General features: G+C 36.6%; 1 protein-coding gene across 3 annotated transcripts in view; it reads left to right on the top strand.

Moving 5' to 3' along the window:
* The first annotated feature begins 3,773 nt into the window (after positions 1–3,773).
* LOC148880596 (tRNA/rRNA methyltransferase (SpoU) family protein) overlaps positions 3,774–21,250 on the top strand; it is a 127,021-nt gene continuing 109,544 nt past the window's right edge. For all 3 annotated transcript variants that reach the window (XM_088962550.1, XM_088962549.1, XM_088962551.1), the window contains exons 1-9: positions 3,774–4,154; positions 4,342–4,438; positions 5,208–5,299; positions 5,409–5,929; positions 6,510–6,717; positions 6,875–7,186; positions 20,219–20,372; positions 20,507–20,644; positions 21,002–21,083. In XM_088962550.1, coding sequence (XP_088818676.1) covers positions 3,978–4,154; positions 4,342–4,438; positions 5,208–5,299; positions 5,409–5,929; positions 6,510–6,717; positions 6,875–7,186; positions 20,219–20,372; positions 20,507–20,644; positions 21,002–21,083 — 1,781 coding nt within the window. In that variant the 5' untranslated portion in view covers positions 3,774–3,977. The remainder of the gene's footprint in view (positions 4,155–4,341; positions 4,439–5,207; positions 5,300–5,408; positions 5,930–6,509; positions 6,718–6,874; positions 7,187–20,218; positions 20,373–20,506; positions 20,645–21,001; positions 21,084–21,250) is intronic.

Raw genomic sequence — 21,250 nt, 5'->3', positions numbered from 1 at the left:
AAATACAAATGATCAAACCGTTGAACAGTTCAAATGGTTCAACCACCCGGGTCAGCGGTTTGTTGACCAAATCAAAGTTTTTTTTTTGCAAATATTCGGTTTTGGGGAAAAATGGAATCGGTCACTTGACCAGTTCCCAGTTTTTCTGGTCCGACCATCCGGTCTGGTTTGGTTTTGTAAAACCATGGTTTTGACCATTGATCGGGCTTATGGTGGGTTTCAAGGAAGCCCGAACTTTGGAAATTGATGATAGGGTGGGGTGGTATTTGTTCAAATTATTTTAAAAATTGACTTGGACCAATGTTGTTTTAGTGATCAGTTTTTAAGTCATTGGTTCGACCGTATGGTCTGAATGAATGACATGTTGTGATTAAAAAAAAAACAAAAAAATAAAATAAAATATCTAAAACTCAATGTTTGAGTTGAGGGTTTGACCGCACGGTCAATGGGTTCCTAACCAAGTCAACAATTGTTGGCAAAAGAATGATTCAGGGGTGAAACGGAACTAGTGCCTTGACAAATTCTTGTTCCCTGATTTATCCAGTGCATCCCAAGCCAAACACTAGCCCCAGAATAGATCATGTGTATGTTATATTCTTTTTATAATATCTTTTATATTTATATATAAATATTATAATATGGAACCTATAATATATATTATATATAATATTTTATATTTCATATCAAACACACAATAGATTTTATACAATACATGATATTATATAATCCATTAATTTATCAAAAAACAATCCTTGGTTTTTTAACCATCATCGATGGTCGAACTGTTTGGCTTAGAAATCATCTAGGTAACCAGTTCATTTCACCCCTAAATTGTTTTGTTGCAAAAAAAAAACGTTGACTTGGTCAACAAATCACTGATTTGGGTGGTCAAACCATTAACCGGTTTGACTCGAACAACAATTTTAGCAAATTTTAATTAATTATTATTTTATTTTTTAAAATTATAAGAAGTTGTCCGTTCAGATTAGACGATTGAACCACTGATTTAGAAAACAATTGCCAAAATGGTTCTAGTTCCATGTCAATACACTTAATGTATTGATTATAAGGTGGCAATTGGTTTGTTAATGTCGTAGTTAAATTTCAGATTTCGACACGCCCAAATGGTTAAATGACTATTTGTCAATGTGGGGTTAACAAATCCATGTGGATGGTCAACACCCATGGGTTAACCCCACATTCTCAATATCAATGTCACTGTTAAATTTCAAATTTACAGTGGCCAAAATGGTTCTAGTTCCACGTCAACCCATTCACTGTATTAGACTATGTCTGGGGGTGTATTGGTCAATACACTCAATGCACTGCGAAAAAAGATACTACCAACAGAAAAAATATAAGCATTCTTTCACCCAAAAAGACTCTAAAACTCCAAACCTAATTTCATAGAGTGCTATGTATGCAAAAAAAAAGAAGAAGCAAGAAACAAGTGTGAATCATCAATGTTTTTTTGAAGCCTTTTCAAGTTATGAAAATATTGCAAACATAGTTAAGTTATTTCAAATTTTCATATATAAAATCTTGTGATTTTTTTTGCTTAAGTGCTTGAAAATGTTTAAATCTATGTTGGTCTACATTTCTTATGTTCAAAATTACTTTTTTTTTGTGTTATGAATAGATCTATGAAAATCTTATGAAGAGATTTGAAAAAAACATAAAATAAAAAAAAACTGAAAACATAATTTTTTAATCTTCATATACTTAATATTTAGATCTATGAATTATCTACCACATCCATAGAGCAATTGAAATTTCTTCATCATTTTTTTATATTTTTTATTTTTTAGAAATAAAAACAATTAATAATTAATTTATTTTACAATACAAACAAAACAAAATTGAGAGCAATTGAAATTTCTTCATCATTTTTTTATATTTTTTATTTTTTAGAAATAAAAACAATTAATAATTAATTTATTTTACAATACAAACAAAACAAAATTGAAAATATTGTAGATATATGGATGATCTATCATATCCATAGAGCAATTGAAATTTTTTCTTCAATAATTATTTTTTGAATATACTATACAATGTTTATTTATATTTTATTTTTTATTTTTTGAAAATAAAAATAAATAGTAATTATTTATATAAGAAATAATTATTAATTATATTTTCACTTAGAATTTATGCCAATGCATGGATGTAGAGTTTTTTAATTAAAACTTAGGAAGTATAATTTATAAGTTATACTTAGGGTTTTTTTAATGAAATTATAATTAACTACGGTGTATTTCTTCATAAATCATTAAAATATATTAATTTAATATATGAACACCTCATTGAAGCCATATATTTAGTGTTACTGATGTATTTCTATGATTTATTATAGTATTTATAATGTTTCTATGTGTATCTTAATTTTTCTTCGATATACGTGTATCCAAGGCGTATTCCAATACACCTTTTAAAATTGCCTTTTAGATATACTCCACGTTTTCGATACTTTGAACCTTGAATCAACATCAATAAAATATTAGTAAAAAAATTAGCAAAATTCAGAACAAATTTATCAAACAATACTTACCAAAAAATAATGCTTGCAATAGATTTAGTCTTAATTAAGAAATGACATATGACTCTAGCTTGATTCCTTACAACAATGCCTATGCATCACACATCATGACTAGTAATAGTATAAATATAGTCATATAGATTAATGGTGTTCTATGCATTAGATTGGTGGATATAAAAAAGTAGAAGGTGGATTCACAATGAAGATGTTCCCCATGCATGGCTGAAAAGGGTTGTGAAAATAATGTGAGCACACAAATTTGTAAACACCAAATCTGATTTAAAAAAAAAGTGTGATTAAGGGGAAAAACAATATCTTGGGGGTGAGGGAGAAGAACATTATAATGTTGGAAATCGGCTTTAGTGCTCACATCGTTCACATAGTACAACTGTGCATAAAAATATCTTGGTACTTTGTGTTTTTTTTCTAAGGGAAAGTGAGGATTAAATCCAAATTTGTAATGTTGTTGTTTTCTTTTGGGAAATTTATACTTTAGTATCTTGAACTTTGGGGATAGTGTCAAGTTAGTACCCGAACTCTCAAACATGTCAATGCTATTAACCGAATGTCAGTTATATGTTGAAAATGTCAAAATTGCCCTTCAAAAGAAGATACTGTTCATTGTCTTTTACCTTGAGACTAAACCATTTGAGATGTTTGAGATTCTATACTAATGAAGTCATTGTCTTCTACCTTTAAATCTGAAACACATTATTTATAGTTATTTCTTTGCTTTCGGTTATTGTACCATATTTCATGCTTTTTTCTCTCTTTTTCTTTGAAGATATCCAGTACAATCTCAATATAGAAGACAATGAACAGTACCTTCTTTAGAAGGGTAGTTTTGACATTTTTAATGGATAACCGTCGGTTAATAAAAGAGAACAATTTGACACTTTTTGAAAATTTAACAATAGTGCCTTATTTTGAAGGGTAATTTTAACATTTTTAACAAATAACCGTCCGTTAATAATAGAGACCAATTTGACACTTTTTGATGTGATACATTTGAAAGTGTGGATGCCAACTTTACACCACCGAAACTTCAGTGGAATTTTCCCTTTTCTTTTTAGGTCGCAATCCGAATTCGATTTAAATCCGTTGAAAAAAGATCCGACAAGATTTGGTCGAACCCGTATACAACGCTAACGGTCTAACGGTTTATGGAGGGAAAAGAGACGACCCCAACTCGTATCCTAGGGTTTATAAATTCTAACGACCTCCACGAACGACCACACTTGCCCACCTTGGCGGGCTCCTTTTTTCTGTCTTGCTTTGCCCATTTGCCTTCGACTGTTCCAAATTTTCTACGCTGGTCTCTGCGTCTGAAGCTTCTAAATGTCTGACTCCTGACCAATTTCGAGCAAATTGTTCAAAGCTACCATCCACTTATCAGCAGCACTATTGATCGCCTCGGTGTCGGCATCTCATAAGAAGAATGTCTACGCTGATAGGTGATTCCATGTCTTCCCCTGTCGATTCACTAACAATGAGCTTCGGCTTAGTTCCTCCAACAGCTGTTCCTGCAATCCTCGATTGCATTTTAAGTTCTACTAGATTATCTCCGTCCTTGCTTTTCTCCTCACTCCTGGACGCTTTTTCGAATGTTATAAAGGTACTCGTTAATAGTTATTTCCCAGTACTTAAGTTCCAGGAATTAGTTTTGCATAGAAGATTTTGAATGTGTACTGAAGTTAAGTTCATGCATATGAAGTGTTCGACCCATTCTCGATATTTTTGGCCAATTTTTGTTGCTCAATTGAAATGAATTGATGGGAATTGAATCTGGGTTTGTTTGAAAGGACGATTCCAAGGAGGAGCACGAGAAACCGGATTCTGTTCACTCAAGCCGCATTGTGTCCTTTGCGAGTGCACTCTGTCACCTTCTGAAGAAATCCGGTAAGTTGTGGTTCTTGGTCCATTTTGGGAACTGAGTGTTCCGATGTTTCATACTCTGATTATGAAGTTCTGACGGTAACTTCTAGATGTTCCACGGGGAGAACGTGCAGTAAAATGAGTCTGCCACTTAAGAAGACAGCCCACCTATTATGAATTATCTTCCTTGTTTATTATATTTCATCTATTTTTGATTTACATTTTTTAGTTTCCTACTTCATTCCTCCCCCACTCGTGTCATATGTTCGTCTCCGTCTCCCTCAGTCCCTCCCCCAATTGAGTTTCAACCATACTCATGTTCCTATTTGGATGCTTCACGAAACACGGTTAACACGTTCGTTTAATGTGCACCAGTGGTATTGCATTTGGATGGCTCCCACCTCGGTTTTTTGTACCGCTGGTCATCTGCTAAACAACCTCAGTTTACTTTGTAATGCCCAATTGCCCATCCCTTTATTTAGGGGCTGTTTCCTGGTTGAAGTGGCTGAATTGAATGACTTATTGCGTTATCCTTTTATTTTAGTAGGTAAAGTAATTAAATAATAAGAATTATTATTTAATAACTTATTCACTACAAGACAAAGCAATAAATCTTTTGGTTCAGCTATTTCATCTGTTATCAAACTTCTTCTTACTCCTAAATGTTAAGACTTAGACAACAGGTAAAGTCAACTTTCTCCAATGTTGTCTCTGTCTTAATCTTCTTTGCAGAAACAAGTAGGACTATTCAGAATGTTCTTTCATTGTCTGATATTTATTTTCTGATATGCAGGGACTAATCCTGATTCTCTGCGATCTTTTATATGGAAAGGTTTCTTTCCAGTAATTAAAATATATACTAATGATTATGAGTTACTTAACCAGGTAGAGCCATGCTGTGATGCATATTGAAATTTAGTTTTTTTTTTTTTTTTTTTTGCTGATCAATTGTTGCTTTGTATACTTTTGTAATTTTATTTACATCTTATTCTAGATTGCAGAATTACTCTTCGCTATTGTGATTGAAACAAATACCTGGGGGGTCTTGGAAGCAACCTTGGTGCCCATTTGCTTGATGTCTATTGGCCATTCTCTGGGCATGTTACAAAACGAAGACTCAACCATCTTTCAATGGGATATGCAATCAATTATTCTGGAGTCAACTGATAAGATCAGTTATTTGAATATAGAGAAAGAGTTGCTGCTCTCTCACTTTGGATCGTTGCCATTGCCTGTATCATGCCATATTTTAACTTCACTATTATTTTCTGCTCTAAGAAGTCATCAAGCAGTACACAACACATCAGAACCAGTGGTGGCTAATGGGTGTTGTGCAGGAAATTTTGCTGGAAAATTGCTTTGGCATCTATGTGATATGTCAATCCAAATACTTTTACAATCTTCTGAACACCGCTTCTGTGCAATCCACCTTCTCCTTCCATTTGTTTTCAGGGCATTTGTTTCTCACAGTCATTTTGAAATTGCAGTACATGGGAAGAAGCATGTCCTTTCCAGGTAGAAGTATGCAACTTGATCTAACTACAAATCAGTAAATATTGTTTTAATAATACACATGCCTTAACATTCTCTTTCTACATTGTTGGGTACTATTTAAGCCTTTTTTTTTAATTTTTTTTTGATAAATGGTATATTGTACCACCAAACTATTATGAGGGTGAGACTCCCTCATAAAAACATATAAAACAAAAGCTAACCAAGAAGCATCAACAATAATGTTGTCCCAATAATCTTTAAACTGGCTGCTGTGGTCTCATAAAACTGCTTCCGGACCTGAGTCCACAGCATAAGGGGCTTTTCATCTTTGCCAATTACAGCCTGCACAGGTGCTTAGCCTAAAAAATTCAGCTGTTTCTTTCCTTCCAGACTGTCCAACAAATAGTAGAAGGCACAGATTTCCTTAGTATCTTCTGACAGAAAAGCCTCAATGTCTCCAAGCAGCTAGGAGGAAAGGCAAGTCAGGGCTACATCCCATTATGCCTGAAAGAGCTTTAAAAGATGGCACCAGATTGCAAATGAAAACTGACAATGAATCAAGTGCCAGTATTATTTAAGTTCTTTAATTTTGATTTTTCAGGGAGTACTTATTTACAAAAATATGGAAGTGCTGCAAAACACTCTTCTCTCTTGGACCTTTAGAGCGAAGGGATGCATATAATGTTTTGTCTCTATATTTGTCTTCCTCACTTCATATGGATGGATGTGAAGTTTCTGTGTGTAATGGGGCAGATAATTTGGATTTAAAATCTGAAAAGGAGTTTTGGGATGAAATAAAAAGAGGCCTGGTAAGAATTCACTGTTTAGTTTTCTTTTACAGATCCACATTGGTTTACTAATACAGTTGGTAGTTCCAGAGCATAATAAGGGATTCTTAATCTATTTTTGATGTGTACAAGGGATTTGGAATCTTGTAATGTGTTTATTCCTTTTTGTCTTCCTTAGGTTGATAAGGAAGGTTTTGTGAGGAAACAGTCATTTCACATACTTAAAACAGCATTAAGCAGAAGTGGTGGAAGCCAATGCTGCAGTGGTGTTTCAGAAGCAACTTCATTTGAACAAAGTTCAACTTCTTGTGGTATGACAAAGAGAGCACAGTGGGCTGAAAAGGAAGCCAAGTCATTGGGCGTGGGGAAAATATGCAATTCAGCCACTCCCTGCTTGAATAGCCAACAGAGATGGGAAGCATTCCTACTTCTATATGAAATGCTTGAAGAATATGGGACACACTTAGTTGAAGCAGCTTGGACTCACCAGGTCAGTTATCATTGTCTCTTAACTCTGTAGGAAGCAAACATTACATGATTTCCTTATTTCATGATATACATTCAATTCCTATAGCTATTTTTTTTTTGGGATCAAAGATATTCTTTTAATTAAGAAATAATACATCAAGAAAGATTACATACTAAAAGACTTGTAAAAAAAGAACACATATTAAAAAGAACAAATGAGGAAAACCTTTGTCTTGATAACCCCAAAACTAGAATAGATAGAAATACACACAGCTAGCCTTGATTGGTTGACTCCCAGTACATATTTTTTCTGATTACTCCTTCCCTAGCTAATTCATCTGCATGAGTTTTGCTCATCTTTGGAACTGTTTGAAAAGGGTATTCAGACCAAGTCAAAAGACATTTTCACAATGTAATTAATGTATGAGGCTAGACAAGGGGTGAACAGACATTCTATATTTTGGGCTGTCTTGTAACTTTTGTTTTTGATGTTTTATGGTTGTTCTTGGGAGCTAAGATTGTTTAGCCCCTATGCCTGTAACTTTCTCATATTTTTAATATTAATACAATCCACAGTTATTGATAAAAAAAATGTAATTAATGTATGAGGGCCCAAGGACCCTGTCGACCTTCTTGCATTCATCTGAATACTATTTGCATTTGAGAGTCTTCTGCCATCATTAAAGCCAAGCCTCTATATGAGGATGCTACATTTCCTCAAGGAAGTGACATTTTTTTGGATCAGCAACACAAAATATTTTATTAATAAGGAAGAAAGAATACAACAAGAAGTTGTGTGATGGACAACCCTTTTTTTTGATCAGCTGCGATAGACAGCCCATTACAATAGAAAGACCCCACTCTATTACAATTGGACCCAATACATTTATTGTTTATGGACTCTTTGCTTAGCTAAGCCATCTGCCAATCAATTAGCTGATCTTCTTACCCACCTTACTATACTGTTTAGATTCCTTGGCAGCCTTTTGAATCACCTGAATTCATTCCTATATTGTCAAACCATCCCTCTCCTTTCTTCATCCGTCCAATTACTACTACCTTTGAGTCCCCTTCAATCGCCAACCTTGAAAGCCCCATTTCTTTAGCTTTTTGTACCCCAAATACTGCAGCCAAGAGCTCTGCGTTGAGTCTCCTTGTTCAATCAGACCTAAATATAAACCACATATGTTACTGGCCTCATCCCTTAGCACACACCCAATTCCTGACGAACCAAGATTACCCAAGCTATTATCATCAAAGTTCAAATTTATCCAGCCACCAGTTGGGGGTGTTCATACCTTGAGAGATTTTTGTTTGGCTAAGGAGGTACCAGCCACTGTCCCCTAATTCCTCAAAAAATCCTCCATTGTAAAGTCAGAAAAGATAGTCTTCACCCAATGAGCCACTCTTTAAAGTTACTAAATCAATAGTCGCCCCTATACTCTTTTCTTTGTTGCAAAAAATTCTTGAATTCCTTTCCTCCTAAATAGGCCAAATCACTGCTGCTCCTGTACATCTCCACAAAATTCTATCCCTTCTTGTGTTCCTCAAAAAGGACAGTTTGAACAATCCATCCAAACTATCATGGGGATTTCACCTACAACCAAAAAGAGAGCAAAACCATTCCCAAATACAACAAACAAAAGGACATGATATTAAGAGATGAAAAGTAGTCTCACCTTTCAACTTATGCAGAATACACCGATATTGATGTATGGAAAACTTCCCAACAAAAAGCACTAACCTTTGGGGGGTTAGGAACCCGCCAAACTTCTATCATGGGAAGGGAAGGAGAAGAAGAAGTGGAAACAAGAGAGGAGAAGAAAGATTTACTCAAAAACAAGAGGCCAAGCAGGTTAGACACCGAAGAAATCTCAAACTCTCTAAGGCTCCTTGATAGGCCTGTAGAGAACATTGATGTGGACCCAATGGTCCCCATTGTGTTCATTGTTAGACAGTGTATGCCCTTTGCTCCAATCAGAATGATGTACATTATGACATTTATTGTAAATGAATAAAGTACATATTTGATTCATGTTATTCTAGTGTGTTTCTGTGTAATACCCTTAAATTGGATACATATGAGACTCATGTTAGTTTAGAATTCTCACAGTCGTTGGATAAGTTTGGGAAGATTTATCCTGCTAAGGCTGACACTGATGTGCCGCCAAGTTGGTTGGGGTAGTCTGTCTCAACTGTCAAGGTGAGACCCGAGGTACATGTACTGTAGGCTTAACTTGAAACTTTGAACCGGACCAGAATTCCAGTATTGCCCTGAACCTTGGTGATTAGTGGGCAAAACTGGAATGTTACACTTGACCCCTAAACTCGATTATGATACTTCACTAAGTGTCGGATTTGACTGTCTTTGATATGCCAATTAGTGAGATCCTTAGAGGGGATCAAAACCTGGGTATGTTGGGACAGTCCGATAATTCATCTGAGTGGGTGATCATAGTAACAGGATCAGCCCCTTTGTCGGACAAAGGTAATGATCGGGAATGCACTCTCTCTGATGGAAACCAAAGCTGCCGGCAGCCGATTTCAATTGTTGAAATTTGTTTTGCAAAATATATTTATATAAAGATATATATATATATATATTATGATTTCAAAATGTTTGCAAAATGTTTTAATTCTCGGGATCCATGCGAGTGGAGAGTGCAACACTGTTCCTTGCAGCCGAGGGAGAGGTCCTCTCTTGTCGGACAGTGTTTGATCATTATGGGCTGAGAGGTTAAGTGTAAGACCATTGAGGGTAATACCTGATGGGCTAATCTTGCATCTGCCCATAGTCCCTGGGTTTTTATAAGGTGGCTTGGCCCAGGGACCACTTAGTGTAAGTGTTGGGTTCATTAAGAGCCCATGGTGACGGGCTCAGGGGTTCATTGCCCATAACAGTGAATTCGGCCATGTGGCTGATGTGTAGATCAATGTTTGGGTCCCACGCCATATAGAGAAACCCAATCGGGTAGCAATTTGGAAGGTTAATGAGCACATGGACTTAATGGGCCTAAAGCCCAATTCGAATTGGTCTAATTTGATTACTTAAAGAAGGGGCGGATCTGGGATTGGATCAACAGATTGGATAGGGATAACTCCCTATCCACTTAGAGAGTCTAGATCCAAATAGAGATTTGGATCTGGAAAGCTCCTAATGAGATTAGGAGGGCTAATCTAATCTGTAGATAAGATAAATGACTTATCCTTATCTCTTAAAGAGAACTCTTGATCCAAATACAGATTTTGATTAGGAATTTGGATCAAGAAACTCCTAATGAGATTAGGAACTCTCTTTAAGGCTATAAAAGGAGGGGGCGAACCATTCTTCACAACACTCAACCCTAGAGATCAAATCTCAGATCACAGAGAGAGAAGACAACAACAGTGAGACTGCGCTATCTTCTCTCTGCGTTCTCCTACAGTCGCTGCCATTGCCAGTTTGATCTCCATTCTTGTAGGAGTGATAAAGAAGTGTTCTTGATATCAGCCTTTGGAGAAAGGCTGATCTGAAGTCGTGCTTACAGCTTCCATCGAATTCTTGCTGAAGGATTCGGTTCTTGGGAAGAACACTGCTGATTCTGCTCCACCCTACACTGTGTCATCTTCAGTGGGAGCAGTCTTTGGAGATTTCTTTGGGCGTGAACACCTTCATTGGAAGATACTGTTTCTTCGTATCAGGTATCTCCCTCTCCTACCTTTTGTTTCAGATCTGGTTCGGTTCTTGGTTCAAGATTGATCATTGAAAATGCAGATTTTCTAAAACAGGGAATGCAATTCCCAGATGGGAGAGAGAGATTTTTGAAATTTCGCCCTACCTTCTTGTAGGGTTCGGCCATCCATATGATGAATCTCTCATCCCTTCATTCGTATGGCAGCATATTTTTTGTTAGTTATGTCAGTGTTAGTTGGTAGTTGTTTCAGTTTGTTATTATAGCTTGTTATTTCAGTTTTATTATTAGTTTATTTGCCATGTAGTCAATAAGGGCAATTCAACCATTTTTCAATTAGTCAACATATATAAATATTAAGAGTGGGTCGACAGATCAACTGATCAACCCTCTCTCTCTTTTTAAAATCTCTTTGTGTGCTCCTTCTTTTCTCCCTCTCTTCTTCTTCTCTTTTGAAATTTCTTCTTTCTTATCTTTTGAATTCAAGACTGATTGTAGTCTTGATCGACTACTTGGTATTAGAGCCGACCTAGGAGTTCTTATGATAGTCTAATTAGATTGACTACATGAGAATTTCCTAGGTTTAGAAGTTTTTCAACAAAGAAGGAGGATCGGTTGATTCTTGGAGGTTACTGGTAGTGTGCGGTTACTACTAAGAAGAATGTAGAAGGCTGGGAGAGTTTCATTAGTCAGGAAGAATTAGAAAAGGCTTCGGATCCTCAAGATTAGGGTTTTGCATCAGACAGAAGGTGGTGGCCAGAGATTTTCTTTCATAAAGTAAGTTTTTTCTTGAGAATAACCTTGGAAAAAATCATATTGGTCTATTCTAAGGGGTGCGGCTGGAAAATCTGTTTTTTTCCTTTAGGGTTTTGAGAGAAAACCCTAAAATTCAGAACTGTTGTTGGTTTCAGATCAGATTTTGAATTGGTTCATACAAAATTCTGTTTTCTTTGTTCTTTGGAAGACCTAGGCCAACTGTTACCATTTGTTTGGGTGCTGTTTTCTATTATAGTAAAAGGTTTTTTATTATTAATTCTTAACCAAGAATGGAGTTCAAGAATCAGGGGGAAGGTGTTTTTGGGACTAGCAATTCTGGTAACATGTCTGAGAATGCCTTTCAGATTACAATCGTGAAGTTTGATAGATCAAACTACTTAGAATTGGCTCAATCGGCTATGATGGCCATTGGAGGTAGAGGAAAACTCAACTACTTGTTGGGAGATGTGAAAGAACCAACTAAGGAGTATCAAACTTATACCAAATGGGTTCAGGAGAACTATTTGGTTATGACATGACTGTGCAACTCTATGCAGCCACATATCAGCCATAACTATTTGTGGGTAAAAACAGCCAAGGAAATCTGGGATGTCATGAAAGAGACTTACTCCCAATCCCTTAATGTTGCTAGGGCTTATGAATTGAAGTGTGAGGTTTACAACCTTAAGCAAGGAGAGAAACCAATCTCGGTTTACTTTTCTACCTTGAAATCTTTGTGGCATGAAATTGACCACATAGAAACACTTTAGTGGGAAAGGCAGAAGGATGCACAAACTCATAGAAAGCAAGTTGAAACTAATAGGGTTTTTGAATTCCTAGTTGGTCTAAATCCTGACTACGATATTGTGAGATAGCAAATACTAACAAGGGACAGTGTGACCTTATCTCAAGCCTACTCCTTGGTGCATAATGAAGAGGTTAGGAGAAAGGTTATGATGCAACATTAGCCCTTCCCACCAGCCTTGGCAGCAGTTAAACTTAAGTCTGGGGGTGATACGGAGAGGGATATAAAGAAGGAAGATAAGCGGGATTTAGTGTGTGAACATTGCAAGAAACCTAAGCATACTAAAGACACATGTTGGAAGCTGCACCCTCATCTAGTTCCAACAAAATTGAGGAACAAAAGGGGTAATGCTCATATGGTTGTTAATACCGATTCTGCATCCTCATCGGGCACAAAAGGCATGCCTCTAGACACCCTAGCTGCTGTTCGGGCTGCCCTAACTCAGTTGGAAAAGGAAGTTGGGAATTCAGTTCAATCATTTCAGCCACCATCAACTCCTCCCACATCAGCCTTTGCTCATTCAAGTACTCGGGCCTCATCTTACCATGCTTTAGCTCCAGGTAGCACTAAACATTGTTGGGTAATAGACTCAGGTGCATCTGACCATACAACTAGCTTGCCATCACTATTCACTACCTATCACTTATCTTCTGGTAGAGATAAAGTGTCCATTGCTGATGGTTCCCTTGTTCCCATTTATGGCAAGGGAGACATCAAGTTGTCTAATACCATTTCCTTATCTTCAATTCTGCATGTTCCTAAGCTTGATACTAACTTGCTTTTAGTCAGTAGTATTACAAAACATCAGAATTGTTTAGTAACTTTTAACCCTGACCGATGTGTTTTTCAGGACTTGGAGACAAGGAAGGTGATTGGGACTAGCCGTGAGACGAAATGGATCTATCTGCTTGGAGAGAGTTCTCATTAGGAAGATCGTGAAGATAGGAAGTCTTTTGTTTCTCAGTTTGTTAGTCAGGTTATGCTTTGCCATAATCGGTTGGGTCATTTATCCTTTCAGTCTTTGAAAAGTTTGTTTCCAAATTTGTTTGAGTTTGTTCAGATGTCAAATTTGAGATGTGAGAGTTGTGAGCTTGCAAAGCATTGTAGAACATCTTATTCATTGAGTAATAAAAGAAGTAGTAATTCTTTTGATATTGTGCATACCAATGTTTGGGGCCCGTATCACATCACTTCTATGAGGGGATACAGATATTTTTTGTTGTTTGTTGATGACTATACCCATTTTTCTTGGGTTTACCTTATGCGCTCTCGAGATGAGGTTCATGCTTTGACCCAGATCTTTCATCGGATGATTTTAATTCAGTTTGGGGTCAAAGTCAAAATCTTCAGATCCGATAATGCGAAAGAATATTTTACCAATCCATTAGCCTCTTATTTGCTTGATCATGGGATTATTCACCAGAGTACTTGTCCTTATACACCACAACAGAATGAGGTTGCTGAGAGGAAGAATAGACACATATTGGAGGTGGCTAGAAGCATTATGTTTAACTCCAATGTGCCTATTCGTTTCTGGGGAGATGCTATTCTTATAGCAATGTATCTCATTAATCGAGTTCCTTCACGGGTTCTTGACATGAAGCCTCCATTTACCCTTCTATACCCCGATAAAGAATTGTTTACTGTTCCCCTTAAAACCTTTGGTTGTACTTGCTTTGTTCAGATTCTTGGACCTCATCGTTCCAAATTTGATCCTAAGGCCTCCAAATGCATTTTTCTTAGTTATGCCCAAACTCAAAAGGGTTATTGCTGCTATGAACCTACTTCTGGGAGGAGATTTGTCTCGATGGTGTTACTTTCTTTGAGGAGGTACCCTATTACCCTAGGGTTTCTCCTCAGGGGGAGAGTAGTGAGAGTGGGGTTAACTCATCAGAAGTTCCTTTACCTGTTCCATTGAGTGATGAGGGATGTAATGGGGGGGGGTTATCAGAGGTGTTAGGATTTGAGAGTATCACAGGAGGTGGAGGCTGGTTGATTTCGGTCATCAGCAGTCCAGGCTAGCCCCAGTTCCTTCTGCACAGGTACCACAGTCCCTTTATCAGATCCAGGTCCCATTGAGATACCTTCCACTATTGCTACTTTACCTCCTTTGGATGACCTTAACCTCCCCATTGCAGTTCGTAAAGGCAAACGACGTTGCACCACATCCACAACTCATTGCATTTCCCAATTTCTGTCCTATGATCGCCTGTCCCCCTCTTACAGGTCCTTTCTCACATCCATTGCTGATATTCCTATTCCCAGAACAGTGCAGGAAGCCTTGTTAGTTCCTGAGTGGAAAGATGCAATGAATGTTGAAATGGATGCTCTTCTGAGGAATAATACTTGGGAGCTAGTTGACTAGCCTAAAGGAAAGAAAACAGTTGGATGTAGATGAGTATTTACTGTGAAACATAATGTTGATGGTTCCATTGAAAGGTATAAGGCCCGATTAGTTGCAAAGGGATTTACTCAGACTTATGGTACAAACTACTTGGAGACTTTTGCTCCAGTAGCAAAGATGACCACTATTAGAGTTTTGTTATCCCTTGCAGCCAGTTGCTCTTGGCCCTTGGTCCAGATGGATATTAAAAATGCCTTCCTCAATGGAGACTTATAGGAAGAAGTCTACATGCAGTTACCTCTTGGATTTTATGATGTAGAGACAGGAAAGAAGGTTTGTCGGTTGAAAAAAGCCTTGTATGGATTAAATCAGTCCCCCAAAGTTTGGTTTGATAGATTCAGACAAGCCCTTGAAAAATTCGGCTATCTATATGTGGATGATATTATAGTGACAGGGAATGATAACAGTGAGATTGTGTCTCATAAACAACTCTTTCATCAAGTGTTTGAGGTGAAAGATCTGGGAGAGCTACGATACTTCTTGGGTATTGAGGTTGCTAGATCTAAACATGGGATTTTTATTTCTCGAAGGAAGTATGTTCTAGATCTATTGGAAGAAATTGGAAAGTTGGGTGTTAAGCCTGCAGATCCACCTATTGAACAGAATCACAAGATCGGTGTAGAGGGTGGAGAGCCACTTGAAGACAAAGCTATGTTCCAACAGTTAGTGGGAAAACTCCTCCATCTTTGTCTCACACGACCGGACATCAGTTATGCAGTTAGTGTTTTCAGTCAATATATGCACTCTCCTAGAACTACTCATCTCCTTGCAGTTGAGAGGATATTAGCATCTTGAAGAGATGTCCAGGTAGAGGTATATTATTCAAGAATAATGATCACATGAAGATAGAGGTTTATACAGATGTTGATTGGGCTGGGAGTGTTGATGACAGAAGGTTTACCTCTGGATATTGTGCCTTTGTAGGAGGTAACCTTGTCTCCTGGAAGAGTAAGAAACAAAGTGTTGTTTCTCGTTCTAATGCTAAAGCTGAATATAGATGTATGGCTAATGGTGTGGCTAAAATCCTATGGCTGAAGTCATTATTTGAGGAGTTGGGTATTGCTTATGAGAAGCCCTTAATGTTGTATTGTGATAATCAGGCTGCTATTAATATAGCTCATAATCTGGTACAACATGACAAAACTAAGCATATCGAAGTCGACCGGCATTTTGTCAGAGAAGGGGTTTCGTCTCAAGAAGTGTGTCTCCCGTATATCACCTCCAGCATGCAGCTCGCAAATCTTCTCACCAAGGCTGTTCCAAGGAAGAAGTTAGAGGCAGACCTATGCAAGTTGGGAATGACAAATATCTATTCCCAACTTGAGGGGGAATGTAGAGAACACTGATGTGGACTCCACTGCTGTGGTCCCCACTGTGTTCGTATGGCAGCATATTTTTTGTTATTTATTTTTGTTAGTTACGTTAGTGTTAGTTGGTAGTTATTTCAGTTTGTTTTTACAGTTTGTTATTTCAGCTTTATTATTAGTTTATTTGCCATGTAAGCAATAAGGGCAATTCAGCCATTTTACAATTAGTCAACATATATAAATATTAAGAGTGGGTTAGCAAATCAACTGATCAACCTCTCTCTCTTTTCAAAATCTCTTCGTGTGCTTCTTCTTTTCTCCCTCTCTTCTTCTCTTCTGAAATTTCTTATTTTTTTTTCTTTTGAATTCAAGAATGATTGTAGTCTTGATCGACTACTGGACCTAAGTTCCAATTTAACCCAACCAAAGGGGTATACAATGAAATCTAAGGCAGGCCTTCCTTGGGAGGTTTGAAAGAGGCAACACAGAAGTAAACACATCTTTCAAAGGGGACTCCCCAACCTAGATGTCTTCCCAAAATCTGATTCTATTAGTAGATGGCAGGCCTTCCTGACATGAGCAAGAGATTGATGAGAGTGCTGTGAATAGTTAGGGCTGCAAATAAGTTGGATAGGATCCAACTCAAATCTGAATTTGATCTGGTAAGAGCTGGATTCAGATACCTCCCTTGATCCTAGCAAATTGGATCGGATTGGAAAAGTTGATTGTTTAAAACCACTCCCCTTTTTTCTTGATCTTTTATGGGCCTTAACACATTCATTAGCAATAAGAATCTACTTCACAATTTGCCTATCCTGAACAAAAGCTCCCCGAAATTGAGAGATAACTGAAAGTAGTACCTTTTTTATTCTCAACGACAATACCTTAGCTATGATTTTATAAATTCTAGTAACCGACTGATTGGTCTTAAGTCTTTCAGTTGACTGGCATTAGACTTCTTTGGCACCAAAGTAATGAAGGCGGAGTTTATTCCTGCATGTATTTTGCTTTTCCTACGAAATTCCTCAAACACTTCGACCAAATCCTTCCTACTGATTTCCCAACAATCCTGCTAGAGAGCCATTGTGAATCCATATGGGCCTTGAGCGTTAGATCTATCCATGGTAAACACTGCATCCTTAATTTCCTCAAACTATCTTTCCAAGAATTGAGCTTGCTGATCATCTAACTTATCCCAATCCAGCCCATCAACTAACCATCTCTCATTAAGTGGCCTTCTATAAATTGAATAATTGATTTAGAATGATCAGCAAAGGCCTTAGTAGTCTACCTTTGATCTGTAATTTCATTACCATCTATCTCTAAAACATAGATTAATCTTTTCTAGTTCCTCTGTCTCCCATTTGCTATGGAATGAAAATTTGGTATTTCCATCTCCCAAAGAAGTGAATTATTCCAGCCCTCATTGAGTCTATGCTCCAATAGGCTTTGAATATACCAAGACTATAGTCCCTTCATGATCTTTAAATGCATCCTTGTCTCTGATGGGCTTGGGGGGTAACATTGCTTATTGACTATCTCTGTACGGGATGAAGAGGGGCTATCATGTTACAATTCCTTACCAATTACCATATCATCCATGCCAATGTTCTTATATTTTTTCTATTTTGAAGCTAATTTGCCTCCCAACCGGTGATGAGACAAATGCTAGTAAAAGGCTTCTTGGGTTGTAATTTGTCTAAAAAACTATAATTCCTTTCTCCACATATTATAGCTCAAAGTTATTATATCTATATGAATTTTCTTCTTCTTGATCTCAGGGAAAAGAAAGAAAGTTGAGTAGGCTCTAATTAACAGCAAGGTACACCCACTTAGCATCAAACTGAATCAATAAAATACTCTCAAATGCCAGTGACATAACGACAAAAGATTAATAAGTCAGAGGTGGTATTGCTGCTAGCGATGGAGAGGAAGCACAAATGGCTCAATGCAATACATGGGATAATAAAACGAAAAATATGATTCTAACATAAGGCACACATCTGAAAAGAAAGAAAGAAAGAAAGAAAGAAAGAAAGAAAGAAAAAAAGAAGAAGAAACTAGGTGATAGGAATCCGCAAAGTAAAAAACCAAATTCTTGGTTAGCTCCCATAATTTTACATATCAATCAACATGCATTTAAATTGAAAAATGGCAATATTCTTTACTCGTAGTAACAAATTTCTTCCCAAAACATACCAAGTATATGTTTGGCATGGCTTCCGTTTATTAAATAAATGTTTGTACTTGATTTGTCTTCAAAACCGAGAAAAAAGTGGTTGGTAAACATTTTTTGGGATTGGTTGACAACTAGATGCCATGTCAGCGGAACGGTGAATAAATGCTTAACCGTTGGGGGAAGCGTTAAAATGAAGATCAACTTTTATCAATACCTATGCGTACAAATCGGCATGATCGGACAAATGCTGATTTGGCGATGACATGGTGCTGTTTATCAAATAAATGGAAGCTATAACAAACACCGCCCAAATCATCATATCTAAAAGACATTAGTATTTTAAATGAATTAATTTTAATATTTTTCAAACACAACACTATAACATAATATGAATTCAATAGAGAAATTGCATGTCAAAAAATTATTAGCAACTGAAGAAGGCCAATCTTATACTAATAAAACTTTTTAAAGTGAGTAATAAAAGGGAAAAAGAACAAGGGCCAAATCCCATTTTGAGGTTATAGAAATAAGAAGAAAACTCTTTCTTTTTCTCTTCATAAAATCCTTGTATCTTTTTATGTTTTAATGGTAAAATCCTTGAAAAAAGCATAAATGATATACATAAAATATGATTTACTATGGTGTTTCTAAAGCAAAGTATAGAACTATGGCCCATGGTGTTTCTGAATTGTCATGACTTTAATCTCTCCTTAATGAGATGAGTGTTTCATGTGACAAGCCACTGATGTTGTATTGTGATAACCAAGCTGTTATTAACAATGTTCACAACCCAATTATCAAAGAAAAAAAAAACATTGCTCACAACTCAGTTCAGCATGACAGAACTAAGTACATTGAGGCATATAGACACTTTATACGGGAGAGAGTGGCTCGAGGGGTGTGCCTACCTTTCATTGCATGAGAAGAGCAGCTAGCAGATTTTTTAACTAAGGGAGTCCCAAAGGCAAAGCTTCAACATTATGTAAGCAAGCTGGTCATGATTGACATTTATGCTCAACTTGAGGGGGAGTGTAGTGAGAATGGGTCGAATCGGCCCTAGTGTTCTTTATTTCTTTTAAGTAGTGTTTGAAAGTTATGTTTCTTTGTTATGGGCCTCTTTTTATTTTCTTTAATTATCTCTTTAGTGCTGGCCGCCTCATTAAGGGCATCCAAGTAATTGTACTCAGACTTAGAATTATTTATAAAAGTGATGAAAGGGGGCTAGAGAGAGAGGTTTGAATTCTTCTTTTCTCTTTATCCTTCTTTTCTTCTTCCACAACCTATTCTTGAAACTTCTTTTCTTCTTCTTTCTCTTTCTCTCTTTTCTTCTTTTCTTGCATTATCTGAATTACTGTAGGTGTAATTTTCAATTGTGTGGGCTGGTTAAGGTGTAACACTCTGGGAACATGGACATATTGATGCTTATTAAGAGAAGTCAGAGTATTGGCTGAAGAACTGTTGGCCACTTTCAAGTGGATTCCTAGTTGTACAAACAACATGGATGATTCACTAGATAGGCAAGGGGTTAGTAAATCAGAAATGTTTTGGGGGTGATACCAAGGGGGTCATAATTTATCAGTTGTTTTGGGGTATATAGTAAATTTCTAGTCTACTTTGTTCTATTTACTTGTAAATGTGTACACCTGCTTACAAAAATTAATAAAATCTCATTGATTGATACCAATAAAAAAAGGAGGTAGAAATTTTGCAAAATTTCCAGCTTCTTCACAGTCAAAAGCACCTTTCATTTGTTTAAGATCTTAGTTCTTTATTATCATTCTTATGGCAGTATTTCGATGGGATTTGACATATAATGCTTTAATTAACTACCAGTGTATCATTTTTCCATTTAAAATTGCATAACTAAATTAATTTATATTATCTTTTTGTTGTCTGCAAAATGTTGATAACTGATCTAATTATTTCTTCCAGATAACATTGCTGCTTCATTTTTCTTGTCCACATGATTATTCACTGAACTCCAAAATTGAAGGATCTTACCAATTCCAGATGGAAACTTTAGAGGGAATCTTTAGCTGGTTAGCAGTTTTATGGGAGCGAGGCTTTTGCCATGAAAATCCTCAAGGTATGACTGTCATTTGGTGTTGGGATCATAATGGTGTCAAATTAGGATTTTCCTTTATTATTATTTTATTATATTTCTTCCACCTTTTCTTTCTGACATTTTTCTTTTCCTAATAATTTTTTTTTTCACCGCAGTTAGGTGCTTGATCATGCAGTCATTTTTGGGCATTGATTGGAAGAATCATGGGGAATGGGCTAAACTAGTGCCTAAAAGTTTTGTACTCGGTCCTTTCATACAAGGACTGAATGACACTGTGCACCACAAGGATTTTGGTTTGTTCTTAACTGAATAAATATTTGTACTGCTACATTGATTTTTTATTTGCACTACTAGCATAAACATAGTGTGGCTGTGGTAACCTATAAAAAAAGGAAGTTACTGATCGTTGGTGACAAGGTAGCCTGGCCTGTGGTGTTTCCACTCCTATTGACTAAAATCCTTTTGAAGGCAGCTAAATGTTGCAGCTCCAAAGCTGATGGAATATCTTGTGCTGTGTGCAGAACTTCAGACTTTTTCTTGGCTTTTGGATCATCTATTTTGCCTTTTATTCTTATTTAAGAATTCAATTCACATGCAGCCACATTGAAATTACCTTAACATTAATATACATATTGCATCTTATTTTTTAGGTGTAAAAGGAATTTATTCTTCAACAACAATTGAAGGTGCAGCCAGTTTTTTCTGCCAGTTCTCCAGTTATCTTTGTGGGAGGTATACTGCCATTATGTATTCTGATTTGCTTTTTTTTTTGCCATTTCTGGATAATGCCCTAGATTTCTAGTGAAAATGTAAAATTACATGTTATGCTTTGGCAATCTAGTATTGTTCTGGTGATCCAACTTGGGCCTGGCCGATTTGCAGTATATTTATGTATTATA

Source organism: Nelumbo lutea, chromosome 1 (assembly GCF_056320005.1).
Source record: "Nelumbo lutea isolate HS-2025 chromosome 1, American lotus-T2T, whole genome shotgun sequence".
NCBI lineage: Eukaryota > Viridiplantae > Streptophyta > Magnoliopsida > Proteales > Nelumbonaceae > Nelumbo > Nelumbo lutea.
Note: the sequence above shows the minus strand (reverse complement) of the source record. Positions and strands in the feature narration are given on the sequence as shown.